The sequence below is a fragment of the Pseudophryne corroboree genome, chromosome 2 (assembly GCF_028390025.1).
Source record: "Pseudophryne corroboree isolate aPseCor3 chromosome 2, aPseCor3.hap2, whole genome shotgun sequence".
NCBI lineage: Eukaryota > Metazoa > Chordata > Amphibia > Anura > Myobatrachidae > Pseudophryne > Pseudophryne corroboree.
This window is the reverse complement of record NC_086445.1, coordinates 514030987-514054789: the sequence shown is the minus strand read 5'-3', so window position 1 is coordinate 514054789 and position 23803 is coordinate 514030987. Positions and strand designations below refer to the sequence as shown.

Sequence of the window (23803 nt, the reverse complement as noted above, 5' to 3'; positions counted from 1 at the left end):
ACAATTTGCTTTGGGGAGGATTATTAAATGCCTATTCATTCCTCCGTCCTTCATCCAGATTACATTTCTCATTAATGAATCCCCTTCCTCCACAGCTGAATGTATTTTTTCAGCAGATTCAGATTGGTGTTCTGCTTAACAATTGGACAAGTGTGTAGCGAGGATTGGCTGTAGAATCTGCGAACAGGTCTACAGTAGGATTGGATAAAGCCTTAGCTGTAGTCTAATATGCCGAGGATCGGACAAGTGCGTACATGGCTTAATAATACTCATCAAAATACAGATTTGATAAAGATGTAAACTAGCAGCGAAACTGGTCAGGTTATTTTCCATTGGACAGTGGGCATTATTACCAGGGGTTCCTGTAACACACTTTGAACAAAGCTTTATACTTTAGAACCTCTAGCAGGTGTATTGTGGAATAAGAATGACAATTTTCTTGCGTCGGAATCCACCGCCGATTTGGACCATTGCTAATTTGTACCCCAAAACCAAGTTGGTAAATATTTACCCCAAGCTGGATTCATGTCCCAGGGTGGCATGCCTATTGATTTTAAAGTGTCCAATATCTAGTCAGGACTGTAATTACTCATGGTCAGAGACTGTGAATACTAACTGACCAATTGCTATTTTTATGGCCTGTTATCTAGTATCAAATGTATTGTGTTTTTCATGTGATTTGTTTTTTAATGCCTAAAAATTTCTGGGAGACTGACTAACCCCCATTTAACAACTGCCAGATAAAACAACCCTAAGCAGTGCCTGAATAATGTATACCTTTGGTATATTGTTTTGCACATTCATTATAAAATACACTTGCAAAAGCATTCATTTGCACATATTACAAACGATAAACGGATTGTTTCAGTTGTGAACCAGTAGTCTCTAAAAGTACATTTTAAAAAACTCAATTATTTGAGACTTTTTTTTTCTTTAAATAACTGAAATACTGGTTACATACTGTAAGTCAGGCATGTCCAAACTGCAGCCCTCCAGCTGTTGAGAAACTACACATCCCAGCATGCCCTGACACAGCTTTAGCATTCTCTGACAGCAAAACTGTGTCAGGGCATGTTGGGATATGTAGTTTCACAACAGCTGGAGGGCCGCAGTTTGGGCATGCCTGCTGTAAGTATTCAACCAGTGTATTGTGGTGGCTCTAAGTCTACACAGAAGCAGTGGTGCAAGTAGAAAAAAATAAGATTTTACTTACCGATAAATCTATTTCTCGTAGTCCGTAGTGGATGCTGGGACTCCGTAAGGACCATGGGGAATAGCGGCTCCGCAGGAGACAGGGCACAAAATAAAAGCTTGAGATATCAGGTGGTGTGCACTGGCTCCTCCCCCTATGACCCTCCTCCAAGCCAGTTAGGATACTGTGCCCGGACGAGCGTACATAATAAGGAAGGATATTGAATCCCGGGTAAGACTCATACCAGCCACACCAATCACACCGTACAACTCGTGATCTGAACCCAGTTAACAGTATGATAAATTTAAAGGAGCCTCTGAAAGGATGGCTCAACAATAATAACCCGAATTTTTTGTAACAATAACTATATACAAGTATTGCAGACAATCCGCACTAGGGATGGGCGCCCAGCATCCACTACGGACTACGAGAAATAGATTTATCGGTAAGTAAAATCTTATTTTCTCTAACGTCCTAAGTGGATGCTGGGACTCCGTAAGGACCATGGGGATTATACCAAAGCTCCCAAACGGGCGGGAGAGTGCGGATGACTCTGCAGCACCGAATGAGAGAACTCCAGGTCCTCCTCAGCCAGGGTATCAAATTTGTAGAATTTAGCAAACGTGTTTGCCCCTGACCAAGTAGCTGCTCGGCAAAGTTGTAAAGCCGAGACCCCTCGGGCAGCCGCCCAAGATGAGCCCACTTTCCTTGTGGAATGGGCTTTTACTGATTTTGGCTGTGGCAATCCTGCCACGGAATGTGCAAGCTGAATTGTACTACAAATCCAACGAGCAATCGTCTGCTTTGAAGCAGGAGCACCCAGCTTGTTGGGTGCATACAGGATAAACAGCGAGTCAGTTTTCCTGACTCCAGCCGTCCTGGAAACATATATTTTCAAGGCCCTGACAACGTCCAGCAACTTAGAGTCCTCTAAGTCCCTAGTAGCCGCAGGTACCACAATAGGTTGGTTCATGTGAAATGCAGAAACCACCTTAGGTAGAAATTGAGGACGAGTCCTCAATTCCGCCCTGTCAGAATGAAAATTTAGGTAAGGGCTTTTACATGATAAAGCCCCAATTCTGACACACGCCTAGCTGAAGCCAAGGCCAACAGCATCGACACCTTCCACGTGAGATATTTTAAATCTACCGTAGACAATGGTTCAAACCAGTGTGATTTTAGAAATCTCAACACAACATTGAGATCCCAAGGTGCCACTGGAGGCACAAAAGGAGGCTGTATGTGCAGCAGCACCCCTTTCACAAATGTCTGAACTTCAGGTACTGAAGCCAGTTCTTTCTGGAAGAATATCGACAGGGCTGAAATTTGAACCTTAATGGACCCTAATTTTAGGCCCATAGACAGTCCTGTTTGCAGGAAATGCAAGAAACGACCCAGTTGAAATTCCTGTGTAGGGGCCTTCTTGGCCTCACACCACGCAACATATTTACGCCAAATGCGGTGATAATGTTTTGCGGTTACTTCCTTTCTGGCTTTTACCAGAGTAGGGATGACTTCTTCTGGAATGCCCTTGTCCTTCAGGATCCGGCGTTCAACCGCCATGCCGTCAAACGCAGCCGCGGTAAGTCTTGGAACAGACAAGGCCCCTGCAGTAGCAGGTCCTGTCTTAGAGGTAGAGGCCACGGTTCGTCCGTGAGCATCTCTTGAAGTTCCGGGTACCAAGACCTTCTTGGCCAATCCGGAACCACGAGTATAGTTCTTACTCCTCTCCTTCTTATGATTCTCAATACTTTCGGTATGAGGGGCAGAGGAGGGAATACATACACTGACTGGTACACCCACGGCGTTACCAGAGCGTCCACTGCTATTGCCTGAGGGTCCCTTGACCTGGCGCAATATCTGTCCAGTTTTTTGTTTAGACGTGACGCCATCACGTCCACCTTTGGTCTTTCCCAACGGTTTACAATTTGGTGGAAGACTTCTGGGTGAAGTCCCCACTCTCCCGGGTGAATGTCGTGTCTGCTGAGGAAGTCTGCTTCCCAGTTGTCCACTCCCGGAATGAACACTGCTGACAGTGCTATCACATGATTTTCCGCCCAGCGAAGAATCCTTGCAGTTTCTGCCATTGCCCTCCTGCTTCTCGTGCCGCCCTGTCTGTTTATGTGGGCGACTGACGTGATGTTGTCCGACTGGATCAACACCGCCTGACCCTGAAGCAGAGGTTTTGCTTGAATTAAGGCATTGTAAATGGCCCTTAGTTCTAGAATGTTTATATGAAGAGATGTTTCCATGCTTGACCACAAGCCCTGGAAATTCCTTCCCTGTGTGACTGCTCCCCAGCCTCTCAGGCTGGCATCCGTGGTTACCAGGATCCAATCCTGAATGCCAAATCTGCGGCCCTCTAGTAGATGAGCCCTCTGAAGCCACCACAGGAGAGACACCCTTGTCCTTGGCGACAGGGTTATCCGTTGATGCATCTGAAGATGCGATCCGGACCATTTTCCCAGTAGATCCCACTGAAAAGTTCTTGCATGGAATCTTCCGAATGGAATCGCTTCGTAAGAAGCCACCATTTTTCCCAGGACCCTTGTGCACTGATGCACTGAGACCTGTCCTGGTTTTAGGAGGTTCCTGACTAGCTCGGATAACTCCCTGGCCTTCTCCTCCGGGAGAAACACCTTCTTCTGGACTGTGTCCAGAATCATTCCTAAGAACAGTAGACGTGTCGTTGGAATCAGCTGCGATTTTGGAATATTTAGAATCCATCCGTGCTGACTTAGCACTACCTGAGATAGTGCCACTCCGACTTCTAACTGTTCCTTGGTTCTTGCCCTTATCAGGAGATCGTCCAAGTAAGGGATAATTAAGATGCCTTTTCTTCGTAGAAGAATCATCATTTCGGCCATTACCTTGGTAAAGACCCGAGGCGCCGTGGACAATCCAAACGGCAGCGTCTGAAACGGATAATGACAGTTTTGTACTACAAACCTGAGGTACCCTTGGTGAGAAGGATATATTGGGACGTGGAGATAAGCATCCTTGATGTCCAGCGACACCATATAGTCCCCCTCTTCCAGGTTCGCTATCACCGCTCTGAGTGACTCCATCTTGAATTTGAACCTTTTTATGTAAGTGTTCAAAGATTTTAGATTTAATATTGGTCTCACCGAGCCGTCCGGCTTCGGTACCACAAATAGTGTGGAATAATACCCCTTCCCCTGTTGTAAGAGGGGTACCTTGATTATCACCTGCTGGGAGTACAGCTTGTGAATGGCTTCCAGAACTGCCTCCCTGTCGGAGGGAGACTTTGGTAAAGCAGACTTCAGGAACCGATGAGGAGGAAACGCCTCGAATTCCAGTTTGTACCCCTTTGATACTACCTGTAGAATCCAGGGATCCACTTGCGAGTGAGCCCACTGCGCGTTGAAATACTTGAGCCGGGCCCCCACCGTGTCTGAGTCTGCTTGTAAAGCCCCAGCGTCATGCTGAAGACTTGGCAGAAGCAGGGGAGGGCTTCTGCTCCTGGGAAGCGGCTGCATGGTGCTGCCTTTTTCCTCTTCCTCTGCCCTTGGGCAGAAAAGAGTGACCTTTTGCTCGCTTGTACTTATGGGAACGAAAGGACTGAGTTTGAAAAGACTGTCTTTTTCTGTTGATGTGAAGTAACCTGGGGTAAAAAGGTGGATTTTCCAGCCGTTGCCGTGGCCACCAGGTCTGTTAGACCAGCCCCAAATAACTCCTCCCCCTTATACGGCAATACTTCCATGTGCCGTTTGGAATCTGCGTCCCCTGACCACTGTCTGGTCCATAATGCTCTTCTGGCAGAGATGGACATTGCGCTTACTCTTGATGCCAGGGTACAAATATCCCTCTGCGCATCACGCATATATAGCAATGCATCCTTTAAATGTTCTATAGTTAACAGAATATTGTCCCTATCCAGGGTATCAATATTCTCAGTCAGGGAATCCGCCCATGCGACTCCAGCACTGCACATCCAGGCTGATGCGATTGCTGGTCGCAGTATAACACCAGTATGTGTGTATATACTTTTCAGGATATTTTCCAGCCTCCTATCAGCTGGTTCTTTGAGGGTGGCCGTATCAGGGGACGGTAACGCTACTTGTTTAGATAAACGTGTGAGCGCCTTATCTACCCTAGGGGGTGTTTCCCACCGTGCCCTAACCTCTGGCGGGAAAGGGTATAGTGCTAATAACTTATTAGAAATTAGCTGTTTTTTATCGGGGGAAACCCACGCTTTATGGCAGTTTTTTCACACCCCACATAATACCCGCCTTTGAGGTATTTGTAGTGTCAGAAAGGTTCAATGCCTCTTTCATTGCCGTGATCATGTAACGTGTGGCCCTACTGGACATTACGTTTGTCTCGTCACCGTCGACACTAGATTCAGTATCTGTATCTGGATCCGTGTCGACCAACTGAGGTAGCGGCCGTTTTAGGGCCCCTGAGGGTGTCTGAGACGCCTGAACAGGCACTAATTGATTTGCCGGCTTTCTCATGTCGTCAACAGTTTTTTGTAAATTGCTGACATTATCACTTAATTGCTTAAACACAATCATCCAGTCAGGTGTCGACTCCCTAGGGGGTGACATCACTAACACAGGCAACTGCTCCGCCTCCACCTCATTTTCCTCCTCATACATGTCGACACACGCGTACCGACACACAGCACACACACCGGGAATGCTCTGATAGAGGACAGGACCCCACTTAGCCCTTTGGAGAAACAGAGGGAGAGTCTGCCAGCACACACCCAGCGCTATATATATACAGGGATAACCTTATATAAGTGTTAATCCCTTATAGCTGCTGTTAATCTAGTTATTTGCTGCCAAAATGCCCCCCCTTCTCTTTTTTACCCTGAATCAGATGCAGTACTGCAGGGGAGAATCAGGGAGCCGTCCTTCCAGCGGAGCTGTGAGGGAATAATGGCGCCAGTGTGCTGAGGAGATAGGCCCCGCCCCTTCACGACGTCCTTAACTCCCGCTTTTTTGTGTAAAATGGCAGGGGAAAAAATACATCCATATAGCCCTGGAGCTATATGTGATGTATTCCTTTTGCCAGCTAAGGTATATGTGTGTTATATTGCGTCTCAGGGCGCTCCCCCCCCAGCGCCCTGCACCCTCAGCGCGCAAAAAATGGGTGTGGCCAAATGACACATGGGCGTGGCCAATGGAAATGGGGGCGTGATACACATATGGGGGAGGGGCAGATACACGTATGACCCCAATAGTGCCAGATACACGTTGCCCCACAGTGCCAGATACACATTGCCCCACAGTGCCAGATACACATTGCCCCACAGTGACAGATACACATTGCCCCACAGTGACAGATACACATTGCCCCACAGTGACAGATACACATTGCCCCACAGTGACAGATACACATTGCCCCACAGTGCCAGATACAGAAATGCCCCCAGAGTGCCAGATATACATTGCCTCGCAGTGTCAGATACACGTTGCCCCACAGTGCCAGATATACATTGCCCCACAGTGCCAGATACACATTGCCCCACAGTGCCAGATATACATTGCCCCACAGTGCCAGATACACATTGCCCCACAGTGCCAGATACACAAATGCCCCCACTGTGTCAGATATACATTGCCCCCCGTGCCAGATACAGAAATGCCCCTACAGTGCCAGATATGCCCCCAGTGCCAGATATCCCCCAGTGCCAGGTATACATGCCCCCCCAGTGCCAGATATCCCCCAGTGCCAGGTATACATGCCCCCCCAGTGCCAGATATCCCCCAGTGCCAGGTATACATGCCCCCCTGTGCCAGATATCCCCCAGTGCCAAGTATACATGCCCCCCTGTGCCAGATATCCCCCAGTGCCAGGTATACATGCCCCCCAGTGCCAGATATCCCCCAGTGCCAGGTATATATGCCCCCCAGTGCCAGGTATATATGCCCCCCAGTGCCAGGTATATATGCCCCCCAGTGCCAGGTATCCCCCAGTGCCAGGTATATATGCCTCCCAGTGCCAGATATCCCCCAGTGCCAGGTATATATGCCCCCCAGTGCCAGATATCCCCCAGTGCCAGGTATATATGCCCCCCAGTGCCAGATATCCCCCAGTGCCAGGTATATATGCCCCCCAGTGCCAGATATCCCCCAGTGCCAGGTATATATGCCCCCCAGTGCCAGATATCCCCCAGTGCCAGGTATATATGCCCCCCAGTGCCAGATATCCCCCAGTGCCAGATAGAAATGCCCCCCCAGTGCCAGATATCCCCCAGTGCCAGGTATATATGCCCCCCAGTGCCAGGTATATATGCCCCCCAGTGCCAGATATCCCCCAGTGCCAGATAGAAATGCCCCCCCAGTGCCAGATATCCCCCAGTGCCAGGTATAACACCCCCCCCCCCCCCTTCCCTGCTCACCGCTGCCGTCCTGTGTGAGGGAAGGAGAGCGCAGCCTGTGCCTCTCCTTCCCCTCAGTCTCCGGCGGGTGTCTCACAGTTTAATTCAGCGCCGATCCGTGAGCCAATCAGAGCTCGCACCGCGAGCTCTGATTGGCTCACGGATCGGCGCTGAATTAAACTATGACAGCCGCCGGAGACTGAGGGGAAGGAGAGGCACAGGCTGCGCTCTCCTTCCCTCACATCAGCGGCGGTCCGAGGAGCGGCGGCGGCCCGTCGGTGTGGGTACGGCGTACCCACGGCTAAATTCTTACGGGTACGCCGTACCCACCCGTACCCGCCCACTTGCACCACTGCACAGAAGACAGATATTGGCCCAACAACAAGAGTCTACCTGTGAATAAATATGGTCAGCCTTTAAGGATAAATGACCCCTCTACTTCTCTCAACATGCTGACACTGCTTTTTATCTGTTAAGTATCAATTTACTTATTGCTAAAACAGGTAAAAACAAGTCAGACAAATGTGTTAAATCCATTTGATCTAACCAACCTGTCTGAATGTTTTTGTCTGTTTTATGGCATGTGGGAACAAATGGTCGATTGTCATTTACTCTCATATTACCAGATATTCTTGGGCCAACTTATGCGCTTTTTAAGATCACATAAAAAAAAATTGCAGGGAGTTATGTTTTCCACTTAAATTGAACACTACATGAAATTTGCCAAGAAAGAGGTATTGGGTGGGATTCAATTAGCTGCAGTAATTTACTAATTGATCCCCCCATGGCTATTCAATTACTTCCTGAAGGCAGCCCACAGTGTGCACTTAACTGGGATTTCTCTTCTGGTCTGAATGAACTTGAAAAGAAGTTCCTAATAAATAAGCCATTTTCGGACAGCGCAACCACGTTAACACATAGGTCTGGAACTTATCCCGGATTCTATGAGTCAACGCCGAAAACAGATTCATTGGGCGGGATTCAATTCTTTTCACCCCTTTCCACACTTGTTCTGTTTCTGCCCTTAGGGACGTTGTATCATTATTTCAGCTCACTACTCCCGAAGTAGCGAGGCACCCAACCCTTTACACAGCTAAACCTGATTACTATGGGCGCAATATGCACGATAACGGAGATCATTTTAGAAAGGAAATTGGGTGTGATATATAATTTGAATCTCACCCATTTAGTGGGAGCAAAGATGGGGCTCAAGTTGAATATAGCTCCAAGCACTTTAAAGCTTGAGGCTACCCCCTTTTTTCACCCACATTAAATAAACAGAGCTAATTGTTATTCCCAACATAGAGGCTTCACCCACATTTCAGTATAGTTTCTGTATCCATTGTTTAATACCTGCACTACATGCAAATAGTTTGACATTTCCTTGTCATTGCCTTAATTCTTCTTAGACCATTATTTCTACTTCACTCACCTTTGGTAATATTTTCTCCCTGGTTGAGTTCTGCAAACAGCTGGGAACGAGACACTGAGTCATCACCTGGAGCAGATGCAGAGACTGGTGGGGGAGGGGGAGGGGGAGGAGGTCCTCCGGGAGGAGGTGGGGGTGGTCCAGCTCTGGGGGCCAGAGGAGCAGATGGTGCAGAAGTGGCACTCCCAACCTTTGGACCCTAAATGTCAAACAGGAAAAAAAAAATGTACAACACATTTCATGAGCAGTCTCATCAGCTTCCCTGTTCCATCACAAAGTAAAGACAGTAATCAGTGGACTCACAGTCCTTTTCCAACTCAGGCCTGTTGTATGATGTTCCTTTATATAGGCCTGCAGCTCTGTCCAGATGTTCAGATATGCACGGACCCAGTCTACATGTTTCTTATCTCTGCCATGAAAGATAAACAATAAATTACATTTACCCACCATTCATGTCCTTCCACAGCCCCACACCAGGCATTCAATGAGCGGCAAGATTGTACTGAGCATCCAGTGATGTCTGGCTGCAAACAGATCTGCCTGCCTATTACAGAAAGCCCAACATCTCTACCCTTCCTGTGCACCTTTATGTGGGGAGAGGAAAAAAAAACACCACATTGCTGGCAGCCATGGGCGCTTCTGAAACAGCTGATCTGCCAATAAAATTGTCCCTCATAAGTAGGGTCATTTAAAGATAAAGTTGCATTTGGTATGGGATCCCCTTGGTCAGCATACCGACGCTGGGATCCTGGCCACCAGAACGCCGGCAGCAGGGCGAGCGCTAGCAAGCCCCTTGTGGGTTCGGTGACTCGTTGCGCTCGCCACAGGTTCTATTCCCACTATGGGTGTCGTGGACACCCACGAGTGGGAATAGCCCGTTAGCCGGGATTCTGGCTGTCCGCATCATCAGCGGTCAGGATTCCAACATTGGTATCCTGACCGCCGGCAATGTAAATGTATCCCATGAAGTGCATATGCTTCTATTTGTGTTTTTTAAAGCAATGGACAAATTCACAGAAATGTAAGTCCGCAATAAATAAAGTCCCTAACAATCCATAATGGCACATGAATGTAATGAGGGAAATTAAACCAAAAGTGCATGAAACAAAACTACTCATGTGAATTCAGACTAATCTAATGACTAATACAATGACCACACCCTACCATATCTATGGGCTGTACTCCGCTACAGCGCAGTTGTAAATGAAATAGCCACAGATAAAGCTGTTTGAAATGTAGATATCAGGCAGAGCAAATGTTGGGGCGTGACATTAGCAGGACTGGCAGTACACAGTGACTATTGCCTATAACAACTTACACATCCTTATATTCCTTCAGCACCCTGTTGGTGTAAAACATTGCTGCATCAGTGAACTCCTTCACGAAGGGACCAGGTTTGGGGGTCTAGAAATAATATGAAAGCAATGTATGAAAGAAGTTCGTGGTAGCAATTAACCAATTGTGCAAAAATGCTCAGGGCAGATCATCCTCACTCTGTTAGCTACCCGTAGTCATTATATATATATATATATATATATATATATATATATATATATATATATATATATATATATATATATATATATATAATGGAGATCAGCAGCACTCCGTCCAGAAGTATAATAAAATTGCTAAGCTGGTGCCCTCCAAGTAACTACCCCAAATGGGGTGTCCATAAATAAATATAGCAATCAGCGGCACTCACGGCTCCCCGATAGGGAAATGAAGACTCTCAGTCGTTGTGCGGTCAACGTTTCAATGTTATTGAGTTTAACATTTTCATCAGGACATAAACAAACATAGTGGAAACACATACCTTTATACCTGTCCAGGGGAAGTCCGTGGCGTCCGCCGGGTCTCGGTCCTCAAATGATGACGTCACGGAGCCGTGACAGCCGCAGCGTCACGGAGAACCCTGGAACACCTGTGTGTGCCGATTGCAGCCGAAGCCGCGTGATAAAAAACAAAAACACATAGATACAATCATAACTTATACATGCTGAAAACTAACTTGGATATTTTGCAACATTATGAATTCACAATTAACAGAGATATAGCTACATAAAGTGGCATTGATGGATACAATATGATGCATGATCTAAAATAAATTTCAGTGATGGGGTCTATACCAATTAACCCAATATATCTCCTAGTTAATCCCATAAGGGAAATACATACGATAGCCAAATATAATAAGGAGAACTTCACAGGTTATGATCGTCTAATATTATGTTGCTTGGTTCTGTGGACCAAACTTATAGTATGGCGAGAAGCAAAATTGTCTGCCCATGAACCCACAAGTGCAGAATATTAGAGAAAACAGTGTAAACCCGAGTGCTCGTTGAGTCCTCTGGGCGACAAAGTGTCTAATAGGAAAATCCACCTGGCTTCAGCTTGAAGTAACCCAAGTCCCCTATTGCCACCACGTTTGAGTGGAGGGACATGGTCAATAATTTGATGTTTAAGAACGGCTAGTGAATGTTTGGCGTTTAAAAAATGTCGTGCGACGAGTTGGTCGCTTCTACCAGTGGTTAGGGCTGCTCGGACCGATGTCCGGCCATGCGTTCTTTAAACGAGCATTCCGTTTTGCTGACATAATGTAGCCCACAAGGGCAACTTAACAAGTATATTACATATTTGGTGGAACATGTAAGTCTATACCGTATTTTGAACCGTTTGCCTGTATAAGGGTGGCAAAAACTGGTGCCTACTATCATATGATTGCACGTAGTGCAACCCAGACATTTAACACATCCAGCCCTTTGTGGATTTAAAAAGGATGTGGTGGTGGATATTACGGCTGGTGGAAATTGTACATTAGTTTTGACTAAATGATCTCGCAAATTGCGTCCTCGTTTATATGCGGGCATTAGACTGGTGTTTGATAGTGAACTCAGCTGTTTATCAGATTGGATTATGGGCCAGAAGTTTTTGCTGACATGATTAATTTCATGACTTAAAGTGTTGAATTTATTGACCCATATAAATTTATTAAGACTTGTTTTTTTCTTTGTTTTGAATAATTTTGATCTAGGAATTTTCATGACTTTTGTTTTAATGGATTGCAGTTCAGAAAGTTTGTAACCTCTATCTGAGAATTTTTCTATCATTTTATCTAATGCTGTACTCACTTTTGTCTCATCGCTAACTATCCTGCGTACTCTGAGCATTTGTGAGTATGGAAGCCCTTTACGTAATGAAATAGGATGATGGCTAGAAGGAAGTAGAATATTATTACGATCCGTGGGTTTTACATACAAGTTAGTGACAATTTTATTGTCAGAGATCATAATTTGTACGTCAAGGTAATTGACGCTGGTCTTATCAATACTGTATGTCAATTTTACAGGAGATGGAGACCAGTTATGTGTTTCAATAAGTGCAGTGATCGCAAAAACGCGCTATGGCGCGTATTTTACCCAGAAACGGCCGCCCAGGACTCACATTTAGAAGATGAGCGGGTCCCACAGGACGCGCTCATCTGAATGTGTTTGCATTGCAATTGCATGTCGTAAGCCAGTCAGTGGAACGCAGGAGGTTTCCTCAGCCAATCACCTGCTGTAGTCTTCAGCCAATCACAGCCTGCAGCATCTCCCGCTTTGAATCCAGCTCCCCGCTGCGCGCTGACTTGGGCTCCGCCGGCAGCACATGAATCTTATCCTTATCCGGCTCCACCTCCGCTTCGCTGCCAGCACCCTCCTCTGCGACCGCGAGTACCGCTCCGTATCTGCCCGCCGCCACCCCCCTACCCGGGACCCGCTCAATGAGACCCGATATTCCCTGAGAGGGCGGTGTAAGCTGCAGGAGCCGCCCGGGCTGCACAGCTCCAGCTGTAGGTAAGCAGTGCTGCAGCGCCCCGCTTCACCCGGAGTAGCCGGTGCAGATGCGGGATGTCCGGGTGCTGCAAGCTCCGCATCATGCTCCGTGTGTGCAATGTGAGGCTGCCCAGAGTGTCAGGGTCTGACCTCGGGCGGCGGGAGCCGGGCACACGGGGAGATAGAATGTAAGGTTCGGGGGCCTGACCTCGGGCGACGGGAGCCGGGCACACGGGGAGATAGAACAATGACCGGTATGCAGGGTTGGATTGGGCACTAAAGTCACCTGGAATTTCCCCGGGAGCCCGACTGCACGAAGGGGCCGTTTGACACACGTGGCACCGCCCCCAGCAGCGAGTCACCGACTCTCACCATTTTTCTGACAGCACAGTGCATTCTGAAGGAGCTATCTGTGATATCGCAAGCAGAGGCTGGCAAGAAGGAGCTCCTCCAATCACTTCCCCTGTCGGGCTGGCCACTGCTAAATATACCGGTAATCGGTACAACTGTGCAGTGTGACACTGACTTTCCCATTGCACCTGGCGCTCCACTACTTTAACACAGTTGTAACTGATTGTCGGTATATTTAGCAGTGTCCAGCCCGTCAGGGGAAGCGATTGGAGGAGCTCCATCTTGCCAGAGGACAGCCTCTGCTTGCGATTTCACAAAGAGCTCCTCCAGGCTGCGGACACTACAGGCACCGGCTGGCTACTTGTGCCAGTGCACTCACTGCACTGTGCTGTCATAAAAAATGGTGTCAGTGACTCGCTGCTGGGGGCGGAGCCACATGTGTCAAACGGCCCCTTCGTGCAGTCGGCCTCCCAGCACCTGGGGCTGCACTGCTTTGATTCACTGCAGACAGTATTGGAGCTTCAGGGCAGAGGGGTAGCGTCCGTCGGTGCAGCCTGACAGTTATTGAGATCAGATCCCATCTATCTGCATTGTATTGCACCCCATCCAGTGTCTCAGAGCCCCGCGCGACCGGAGGTCATAAATGGTTACTGCAATGTGTATAATAACGTGCTCTGCCTGGCACAATGTGTATAATAACGTGCTCTGCCTGGCGCAATGTGTATAATAACGTGCTCTGCCTGGCGCAATGTGTATAATAACGTGCTCTGCCTGGCGCAATGTGTATAATAACGTGCTCTGCCTGGCGCAATGTGTATAATAACGTGCTCTGCCTGGCGCAATGTGTATAATAACGTGCTCTGCCTGGCGCAATGTGTATAATTACGTGCTCTTACCTGGCGCAATGTGTATAATAACGTGCTCTGCCTGGCGCAATGTGTATAATAACGTGCTCTGCCTGGCGCAATGTGTATAATAACGTGCTCTGCCTGGCGCAATGTGTATAATAACGTGCTCTGCCTGGCGCAATGTGTATAATAACGTGCTCTGCCTGGCGCAATGTGTATAATAACGTGCTCTGCCTGGCGCAATGTGTATAATAACGTGCTCTGCCTGGCGCAATGTGTATAATAACGTGCTCTGCCTGGCGCAATGTGTATAATTACGTGCTCTTACCTGGCGCAATGTGTATAATAACGTGCTCGACCAGGCGCAATGTGTATAATAACGTGCTCTACCGGGCACAATGTGTATAATAACGTGCTCTACCGGGCGCATTGTGTATGATAACGTGCTCTACCTGGTGCAATTTGTATAAGTCCTCTACCTGGAACAAAGTGTATGACGTGCTGTAACTGGCGCAGTGTGCAAAGTAGGTTCTTCCTGGTGCAATGTGCATAAGCGGCACTACTGTCTGGCGTAATGTGAATTGACACTATTATGTGGTCACGCCCCTTCCCTATGAAGCCACGCCCCAAAAAATTTGCGCCGCGCACTTCCTATACTTTGCGATCTAGGAGGTGGAACACCAATTCACTTTCTGCCTAAGGGCACCAAAATGTCTAGTTACACCTTTGGTGCAGGGTGTCCTGCATGCTACACAGCCCAGCAGCATTGTCACCCCATCCCCCCATCTTGCAACACTTTTGTAGTGTCCAAACAAGTTTAAGATTAATAAGAACCTTCATTCCGATGGGACCAAGAAAAAAACCGGAAGGACCCCAAATTTTAAAAGTGAAGGGTCCCTGGGACCCACTTTTTTTTTGGCTCAGCGCGATCACTGAAGTGTAATTAATGACTCTGTTGAGCCTGTCCATAGGACCAACAGGTCATCTATGAATCGCAAATACAACATAATATTGGAAGAAATGGTAGTGTCAGAAAAAAATAAATCATCCTCAATCTGAAACCTAAATCTGTTAGCAAAGGATGGGGAAACATTACTATCCATAGAACAACCTTGTAATTGGAGAAAGTATTGATTATTAAACATAAAATAGTTTCGCTGTAAAGTAAGTTGTAACAATTCCATGAAGATATCTATACTGGATCCCTTGTATGCAGGGTTGTTTGTAATTAGAGACCTCACTGCCGAAAGACCTTGGTCATGGGGTATACAAGTATACAGATTGTTAACATCTATAGTGGCCAGTATACAATTTGATGGAATCACTGGTAACTTGTCCAGTTGCTTTAATAAATCTGTAGTGTCCTTGAGGCAGGAGTCTCTAGCTTGAATACAGGGCTGTAAATAAAAATCCAAAAAAACAGAAACACATTGGTACAGGGAGTCCCGTGCGGAAATAGTTGGTCGTCCAGGTGGGGTAAGACTGTTCTTATGAATTTTAGGGACAGAGTAGAGGATAGGTGTAACAGGAAACTGGGTTATTAGTGCATCCACTTCTTCCTTGGTTAACTGACCTTTGTTAAATGCTCTTGATAGAATTAAATCCAATTCACGTTTAAAGCGTGCTGTGGGATCATGTGGTAGCTTTCGATACGTGTGAATGTCATCCAGTTGTCGGTTTAGTTCTGCTACATAATCGGAAGTGTTCTGAACCACTAGGGCCCCGCCCTTATCGGCCGGGCGAAATACTATATCGTCATATTTACTCAGTCTGAGTAATGCTTCCCATTCGTTTTTGGTAAGGTTCGAATGGTTCTGGCGATCTTGTTTAATATGGCCCTGTATTTGATGGTCAACTGTTTTACAGTAAGTGCGGATCTCCTGGTTCTGTGATATTGGGTCGAATTTTGACTTTCTACGTAATGTAGAAAGTTTGTTCTCAATGGGGAGAACAAACTTTTAGCAAAAGGCCTCAATTTTGTTCCCACCAATACCATCGATCCATTTGAGTGGAAAATAGAGCAATACAAACTAGGCAGACAATTAAGACTAAAGGAACATTTCAATTTGTGTCCTTCTACTGTCACCGATGACAACGCATTACCTGCTACATTACGTAGAAAGTCAAAATTCGACCCAATATCACAGAACCAGGCGATCCGCACTTACTGTAAAACAGTTGACCATCAAATACAGGGCCATATTAAACAAGATCGCCAGAACCATTCGAACCTTACCAAAAACGAATGGGAAGCATTACTCAGACTGAGTAAATATGACGATATAGTATTTCGCCCGGCCGATAAGGGCGGGGCCCTAGTGGTTCAGAACACTTCCGATTATGTAGCAGAACTAAACAGATAACTGGATGACATTCACACGCATCGAAAGCTACCACATGATCCCACAGCACGCTTTAAACGTGAATTGGATTTAATTCTATCAAGAGCATTTAACGATGGTCAGTTAACCAAGGAAGAAGTGGATGCACTAATAACCCAGTTTCCCGTTACACCTATCCTCTACTCTGTCCCTAAAATTCATAAGAACAGTCTTACCCCACCTGGACGACCAACTATTTCCGCACGGGACTCCCTGTACCAATGTGTTTGTTTTTTTGGATTTTTATTTACAGCCCTGTATTCAAGCTAGAGACTCCTGCCTCAAGGACACTACAGATTTATTAAAGCAACTGGACAAGTTACCAGTGATTCCATCAAATTGTATACTGGCCACTATAGATGTTAACAATCTGTATACTTGTATACCCCATGACCAAGGTCTTTCGGCAGTGAGGTCTCTAATTACCAACAACCCTGCATACAAGGGACCCAGTATAGATATCTTCATGGAATTGTTACAACTTACTTTACAGCGAAACTATTTTATGTTTAATAATCAATACTTTCTCCAATTACAAGGTTGTTCTATGGGTAGTAATGTTTCCCCATCCTTTGCTAACAGTTTTAGGTTTCAGATTGAGGATGATTTATTTTTTTCTGACACTACCATTTCTTCCAATATTATGTTGTATTTGCGATTCATAGATGACCTGTTGGTCCTATGGACAGGCTCAACAGAGTCATTAATTACCCTTATTGAAACACATAACGGGTCTCCATCTCCTGTAAAATTGACATACAGTATTGATAAGACCAGCGTCAATTACCTTGACGTACAAATTATGATCTCTGACAATAAAATGGTCACTGACTTGTATGTAAAACCCATGGATCGTAATAATATTCTACTTCCTTCTAGCCATCATCCTATTTCATTACGTAAAGGGCTTCCATACCCACAAATGCTCAGAGTACACAGGATAGTTAGCGATGAGACAAAAGTGAGTACAGCATTAGATAAAATGATAGAAAAATTCTCAGATAGAGGTTACCAACTTTCTGAACTGCAATCCATTAAAACAAAAGTCATGAAAATTCCTAGATCAAAATTATTCAAAACAAAGAAAAAAACAAGTCTTAATAAATTTATATGGGTCAATAAATTCAACACTTTAAGTCATGAAATTAATCATGTCAGCAAAAACTTCTGGCCCATAATCCAATCTGATAAACAGCTGAGTTCACTATCAAACACCAGTCTAATGCCCGCATATAAACGAGGACGCAATTTGCGAGATCATTTAGTCAAAACTAATGTACAATTTCCACCAGCCGTAATATCCACCACCACATCCTTTTTAAATCCACAAAGGGCTGGATGTGTTAAATGTCTGGGTTGCACTACGTGCAATCATATGATAGTAGGCACCAGTTTTTGCCACCCTTATACAGGCAAACTGTTCAAAATACGGTATAGACTTACATGTTCCACCAAATATGTAATATACTTGTTAAGTTGCCCTTGTGGGCTACATTATGTCGGCAAAACGGAATGCTCGTTTAAAGAACGCATGGCCGGACATCGGTCCGAGCAGCCCTAACCACTGGTAGAAGCGACCAACCCGTCGCACGACATTTTTTAAACGCCAAACATTCACTAGCCGTTCTTAAACATCAAATTATTGACCATGTCCCTCCACTCAAACGTGGTGGCAATAGGGGACTTAGGTTACTTCAAGCTGAAGCCAGGTGGATTTTCCTATTAGACACTTTGTCGCCCAGAGGACTCAACGAGCACTCGGGTTTACACTGTTTTCTCTAATATTCTGCACTTGTGGGTTCATGGGCAGACAATTTTGCTTCTCGCCATACTATAAGTTTGGTCCACAGAACCAAGCAACATAATATTAGACGATCATAACCTGTGAAGTTCTCCTTATTATATTTGGCTATCGTATGTATTTCCCTTATGGGATTAACTAGTAGATGTATTGGGTTAATTGGTATAGACCCCATCACTGAAATTTATTTTAGATCATGCATCATATTGTATCCATCAATGCCACTTTATGTAGCTATATCTCTGTTAATTGTGAATTCATAATGTTGCAAAATATCCAAGTTAGTTTCCAGCATGTATAAGTTATGATTGTATCTATGTGTTTTTGTTTTTTATCACGCGGCTTCGGCTGCAATCAGCACACACAGGTGTTCCAGGGTTCTCCGTGACGCCGCGGCTCCGTGACGTCATCATTTGAGGACAGAGACCCGGCGGACGCCACGGACTTCCTCTGGACAGGTATAAAGGTATGTGTTTCCACTGTTTGTTTATGTCCTGATGAAAATGTTAAACTCAATAACATTGAAACGTTGACCGCACAACGACTGAGAGTCTTCATTTCCCTATCGGGGAGCCGTGAGTGCCGCTGATTGCTATAATATATATATATTAGCATTAGGGGTAAGGTAGTGCATAATGATGTCTCCCCATTCTCTGTCCCCCCCACTGTGACTTTTCTTTCTAAGAAACCTGCCAATTATAAATGCACAGGTTGCACCACCTGTCTCTATTTGGAGACCGGTGATTATATATTACATCCACACAATGGTAATAAAATTGCGATTAGGCAGGTTTTAACCTGCACTAGTAAATTTGTCATTTATTGCATACGGTGTCCCTGTGGGCTCCTTTACATAGGCAAAACTAGTTGTCAGTTTAAAGAGAGGATGTTGCAGCACAGAAGTGCGATCAAGCAAATTTTAGAGGGTAAGCATATTGATCAGCCGGTGGCCAAACATTTTAAACAGCATCAGCATGGTTTGGCCACTCTACGTTATAAAATGTTAGAGCAGGTCCCATTCTCCAAACGGGGAGGTGATAGGCATAGAATCCTCTTACAGAAAGAAGCCCGCTGGATACACCGGCTAAACACGGTGTCACCCAACGGGCTCAATGAAACTCTTTCATTTGCTTGTTTTTTATAATTCATCATGATGGCTGCTGTATTAGTAATAATCTGCATCTTGCACATATTATAGATGTATATAAGGTTATCTACATGCAGCACATGCACGCCTCTTGATGTAACATTTTTTCAGTATGTCCCAAGCTGTATTATTTTTGCTTTCCTTAAACAGTGCTATTGTCCGGGACACTGGGCCAACCCTTTTTGTATATGTTACTATGGTGATGGGATATGCGCACACCGGTATGCGACGCCTGCAGGGCATTGTTGTCCATGAGGAATAACGCAACCGGAAGTGAATCTCCGTGAGAACCGGGGACGCTGCACGTGTGGCGATTCTTTGTTTGTATAAAGGTAAGCTTATGTGATATTTTCATTGTGACTTCTGATGACGGTCGAATAAAGACCGAAACGTTAAGCTACATTGATTTGGGTCATCTCATTTCTTTGTGTCCATACAAGACCGTGAGTGCCGCCAGTATCCGTTTGCTACATTACCTGTTTTGTGGATGGCACCGGGCATGTTGCATATTTAAATTTATAGGAGTGCCGAATACTGTCCCTTTGATATAGATATAGATAGAGATATATATATATATAGATATAGATAGAGATATATAGATATAGATATATATATATATATATATATATATATATATATATATATATATATATATATATATATATATAGAGAGAGATAGATATAGAGATAGATATATATATATAGAGATAGATATATATATATATATATATATAGAGATAGATAGATAGATAGATATATATATATATAGAGATAGATAGATAGATATATATATAGAGATAGATATATATATAGAGATAGATAGATAGATAGATATATATATATATATATATAAATAAATATAAATATATATATATATATATTTTTTTTTTTTTTATATATTAATAATAATAAAAACCACAAGTGCAATGTCACACAAAAAAAAAAAAAATGTATATTATATATACATATATTTGTAATCTCCCAAAATAAAACATAAAAATCATCATATCTTACCACTGCTACCCATCCAAGGCCAGGGACACTTTCACTTATTGCTGAAAGATGATTAAATAGTTTGCTACCTCGATTCTGCTCTCTAAATTGTTGCACAGCCTGAATCTGACCAGACAGAGGGGCAAGAAGAGCAGAGAGTTCTTTCTGTATGGGGCAGAAAACAGATTTACAACTCAAACTGGAAAGACAAAAAGTATGTTACTACAGTAACATTTCTATTTATTATTATGAAACAGCATATTAACTAACCTCTTCTGGCTGCTGAAACTGTGAAGCTTTTACCAAAACATCACGCTGTAAATTTAGGCCAACAAGAAGCAGCTCAGCCTGAATGGGAAAAAAAGTAAAGCAAATCACTCCTTTTTACGAACCGATTACTTGTTTTGTTTCTCAATACAGCCATTTTATCTCCACATCTGAACTACACAGTGGATGGTACCCCGTCAGAAACTTCTGCATATATTGCTGGCGATACCCCAACTTCCATATGAGACATAATGCAAAGGACAGAATTGCAGGGCGGTTTGAATCAGTCCTGAGGTAAATCACAGAGGCCATTTTACTGTGCTTGAGCCATGTTCATTGATAATCAATAGTGCACAACTGGACATTAAAAAGCACTTGCAACAGGGCTCATATTCCTAAGCAGAACAGGCATAGTATATACTAGTTCACCAGCAGTGTATAAAAGATGGTCCATTCGGTCTGTCATTAGAAAACTGGGTCATTTTCTGTGTGAATAAATGGTCCCTAATACAAGCACAGCTTGAGCTTGTGTGCTTTCAATGCTATGCACACAAAATGGAGTACAGACTTGGAGCCATTAGTTTGTTATCTGCAAGGCAATGGCTACACATGTCCTTTTATTACACAAAATGTTTCACATTGGGATGTAGTCAAAAGGTTGACACCAGAATGTCAACATTCGGGTAGAAATACTTACTGGGTGGCTGCAGCATCGGAGGTCTGACCTGGAACTGACTGTCACACGGAAGACACCAGGGACAATATGTTGACACTTCATCTCTGAATATATGATTAGTGTTGACATGGTCAACATCATCATCCTGTCAACATATTGTACCCTACTAGTCACATCTATCACAAAAACGTTGGCCGCTCATTCTGTTAAGGTGTGTGAACTAGCTTGTGAACTAGCTATGTATGTGTTATTTTACTCTGTTATCAGTCACTTCATATGGAACCTGGTAGACTGACCTGTTTCTCTAGATCTCCACCAATTGCCTTACTGCTTTTCATAAATTCTCCTACAGGTCCACTGATGAGCGAGTCATAGATCTGAACAAACTGTGCTGTGTCTAGGGTGGGGGGGAAAAAAAATACATCAACAACAGATTACACAGATGTAATCTATGTGACTACCTACAGATACAGTGCATAGGGGAAAAGGTAAAAAAGATCGCTCACCTTCAGAGGATGCACCTGCCCCTGACCCTGCTGCAAGAACCTCCAGCTTTCCCACAGCCTTCTCCAGGCGAAGAACAAGACTCTGCAGCTCCGCCATGACTTTATAACTGAGAATCAATAGAGAAGAAAGTGTAAAGCAAAGTCATAAGAAAATCACCTGTACATGAAAATGTAATACTATAAAGCTATACACTGGTAGAAAATAAAGAGCTTGCTTTAATAGGGATAATGCAGATATTATCTCTAGTCAAATGAAAAAGTGTATTACAAGGATAGATGTCTGAGCTCTTAACAGGCAGCACAAGAATGAGGAAGTCTGATAGCCTCATTACACCCTACAGCGCAGCAGGGACTAGCACTACAGGAGGCCTGCTGCTACAGGAAGTGGCCGAACATGTCTGAGCAGAGAGCTGCACATTCCTCCACTGCAAGAATTACCTGCAGCTTATACTGCCCCAAATACCCCCACAATCCAGTCCTTAGTCAGCGGTGGGTGACATCGCACAGCAGCCTGCTGCAACAAGGCACGCACATTGCATGCACACGTACACTAGGAGCTAGTACAAGGATACCAGCACTGTCGGTGCACAGGCATCAGGACATTTTTCCAAACACACACACACACCTATGTGTCATGTCTCGCTATGGGGTGTAACACGTAGGACGGGTAGCAGCATACAAGTGACAGCATACAAGTGACAGCAGCCTCACTACTCACATCATGTGACGAGCACACACATGCATGCAGCCAGGCAGGCGCACACCTACCATGCACCCACGTACAGGCTATGCACCCTGAGCCCACTCCTGTACCGGCTGCCACACCGGCCCCTCCCTGCTCACCTCAGCCGCTGCTCCCTCTCTGCCCCGCTTCCGGCAGCCACCAGCCAGCTCCCAGCATACGCCGCGGGAAATCACTTCCGCGAAATGAACCGGTGGGCGGGTGTGATGCACGGCACGCGAGCGCTGCCCATACAGGAATATGGTATAGCGGTGTGAGAATGCGCCGGGTGTGGGCGTGTCCTATGTCATCCTTGCCCCATAGCCCTCCACCATGCGCCGTATACTGCCAAACACCAGCTTGTTATAGGTGCGCCTACTGTTATGTTACTGTGCATACGCTGTGGGGAGCACCTAACGCACATCATATGGCCCGGTGGACAGCGATATTCCCCTAGCCCAAATATCAGCACACCCAATCATGACCACATTAAATATGGCGGCAGTACTATCTATTTGTCCACCCCGGACGTCGGTGCGTTAAAATAAGGAACCCGTGACGTTACCAGCCGCATGACGACATCTGCCCGGCCAGTCTGATTCAGTCTGTTACCAAAGATGGTCACAGAGCTGCCAATGCAGGGGGAGGGTGCGATGCGGGGCTGGGCCATGACCAATGGCAAGCCGCGCTGCACACAATATTACCTACAGGTGTCCGTAGGCAGGCGTGGGTAGGCGCCTTCTGCACGGTATACAGCTTATATTTATGTGGCCGGGGCATACTGAGACCTGTCACGTGCGGTTACAGTAAATGGTACAATCAGCACCGACCGCTAGCACTCTTAATTACCAGGAGACGAGCTCCTAAATTTCCAGAAGTTGTAGGCTTTGATAGGTCTATTACATTACATACTAATCACTGCATTATTTCAGAACAGTGCAGCAATATTTACACATAGTACATGCATACCCTCCAACTGTACCTTTTTTGCAGGTACAGTACCTTTTTATGGTCTGCCGATTTTTGGCTCTCCAAACTTCCATTGAAAGTATAGGAAAAGGGAGGTGACCTCATCAGTTTACCCGTGGCCACGCCCCCTTTTCGAATTTGTACCCATTTTTATGTGTAAATTGTTGGAGGGTATGGTACATGTGAGGTGGTGTGCAATAGAAAATCAGCTTTATTTGCAGTATTAGGAATAGAAAATTACTGATTTAAAAGAAAAATCCCCTCTTTCTCTAGCATCTATAAGGGATATTGGGGAAATCTAGTAAGACGGGGTCCAAAGGAGCCAGTGCACTTTAAATTTCTTCAACTGGGTGTG

The 23803-nt window shown here is 45.2% G+C and overlaps 1 protein-coding gene across 2 annotated transcripts in view; it reads right to left on the bottom strand.

Moving 5' to 3' along the window:
- The window catches only part of CAP1 (cyclase associated actin cytoskeleton regulatory protein 1), a 36973-nt gene extending 14153 nt beyond the window's left edge, over nt 1-22820 (bottom strand). The window contains exons 1-8 of one of the 2 annotated variants that reach the window (XM_063954092.1): nt 22602-22820; nt 21759-21865; nt 21549-21649; nt 20580-20657; nt 20331-20474; nt 10292-10377; nt 9277-9382; nt 8977-9172 (exon numbers count right to left, since the gene is read on the bottom strand). In XM_063954092.1, coding sequence (XP_063810162.1) covers nt 8977-9172; nt 9277-9382; nt 10292-10377; nt 20331-20474; nt 20580-20657; nt 21549-21649; nt 21759-21855 — 808 coding nt within the window. In that variant the 5' untranslated portion in view covers nt 21856-21865; nt 22602-22820. Of the gene's footprint in view, nt 1-8976; nt 9173-9276; nt 9383-10291; nt 10378-20330; nt 20475-20579; nt 20658-21548; nt 21650-21758; nt 21866-22526 lie in introns of both variants that reach the window. The other variant, XM_063954093.1, reaches the window with a different exon arrangement.
- Nucleotides 22821-23803: the final 983 nt, after the last annotated feature.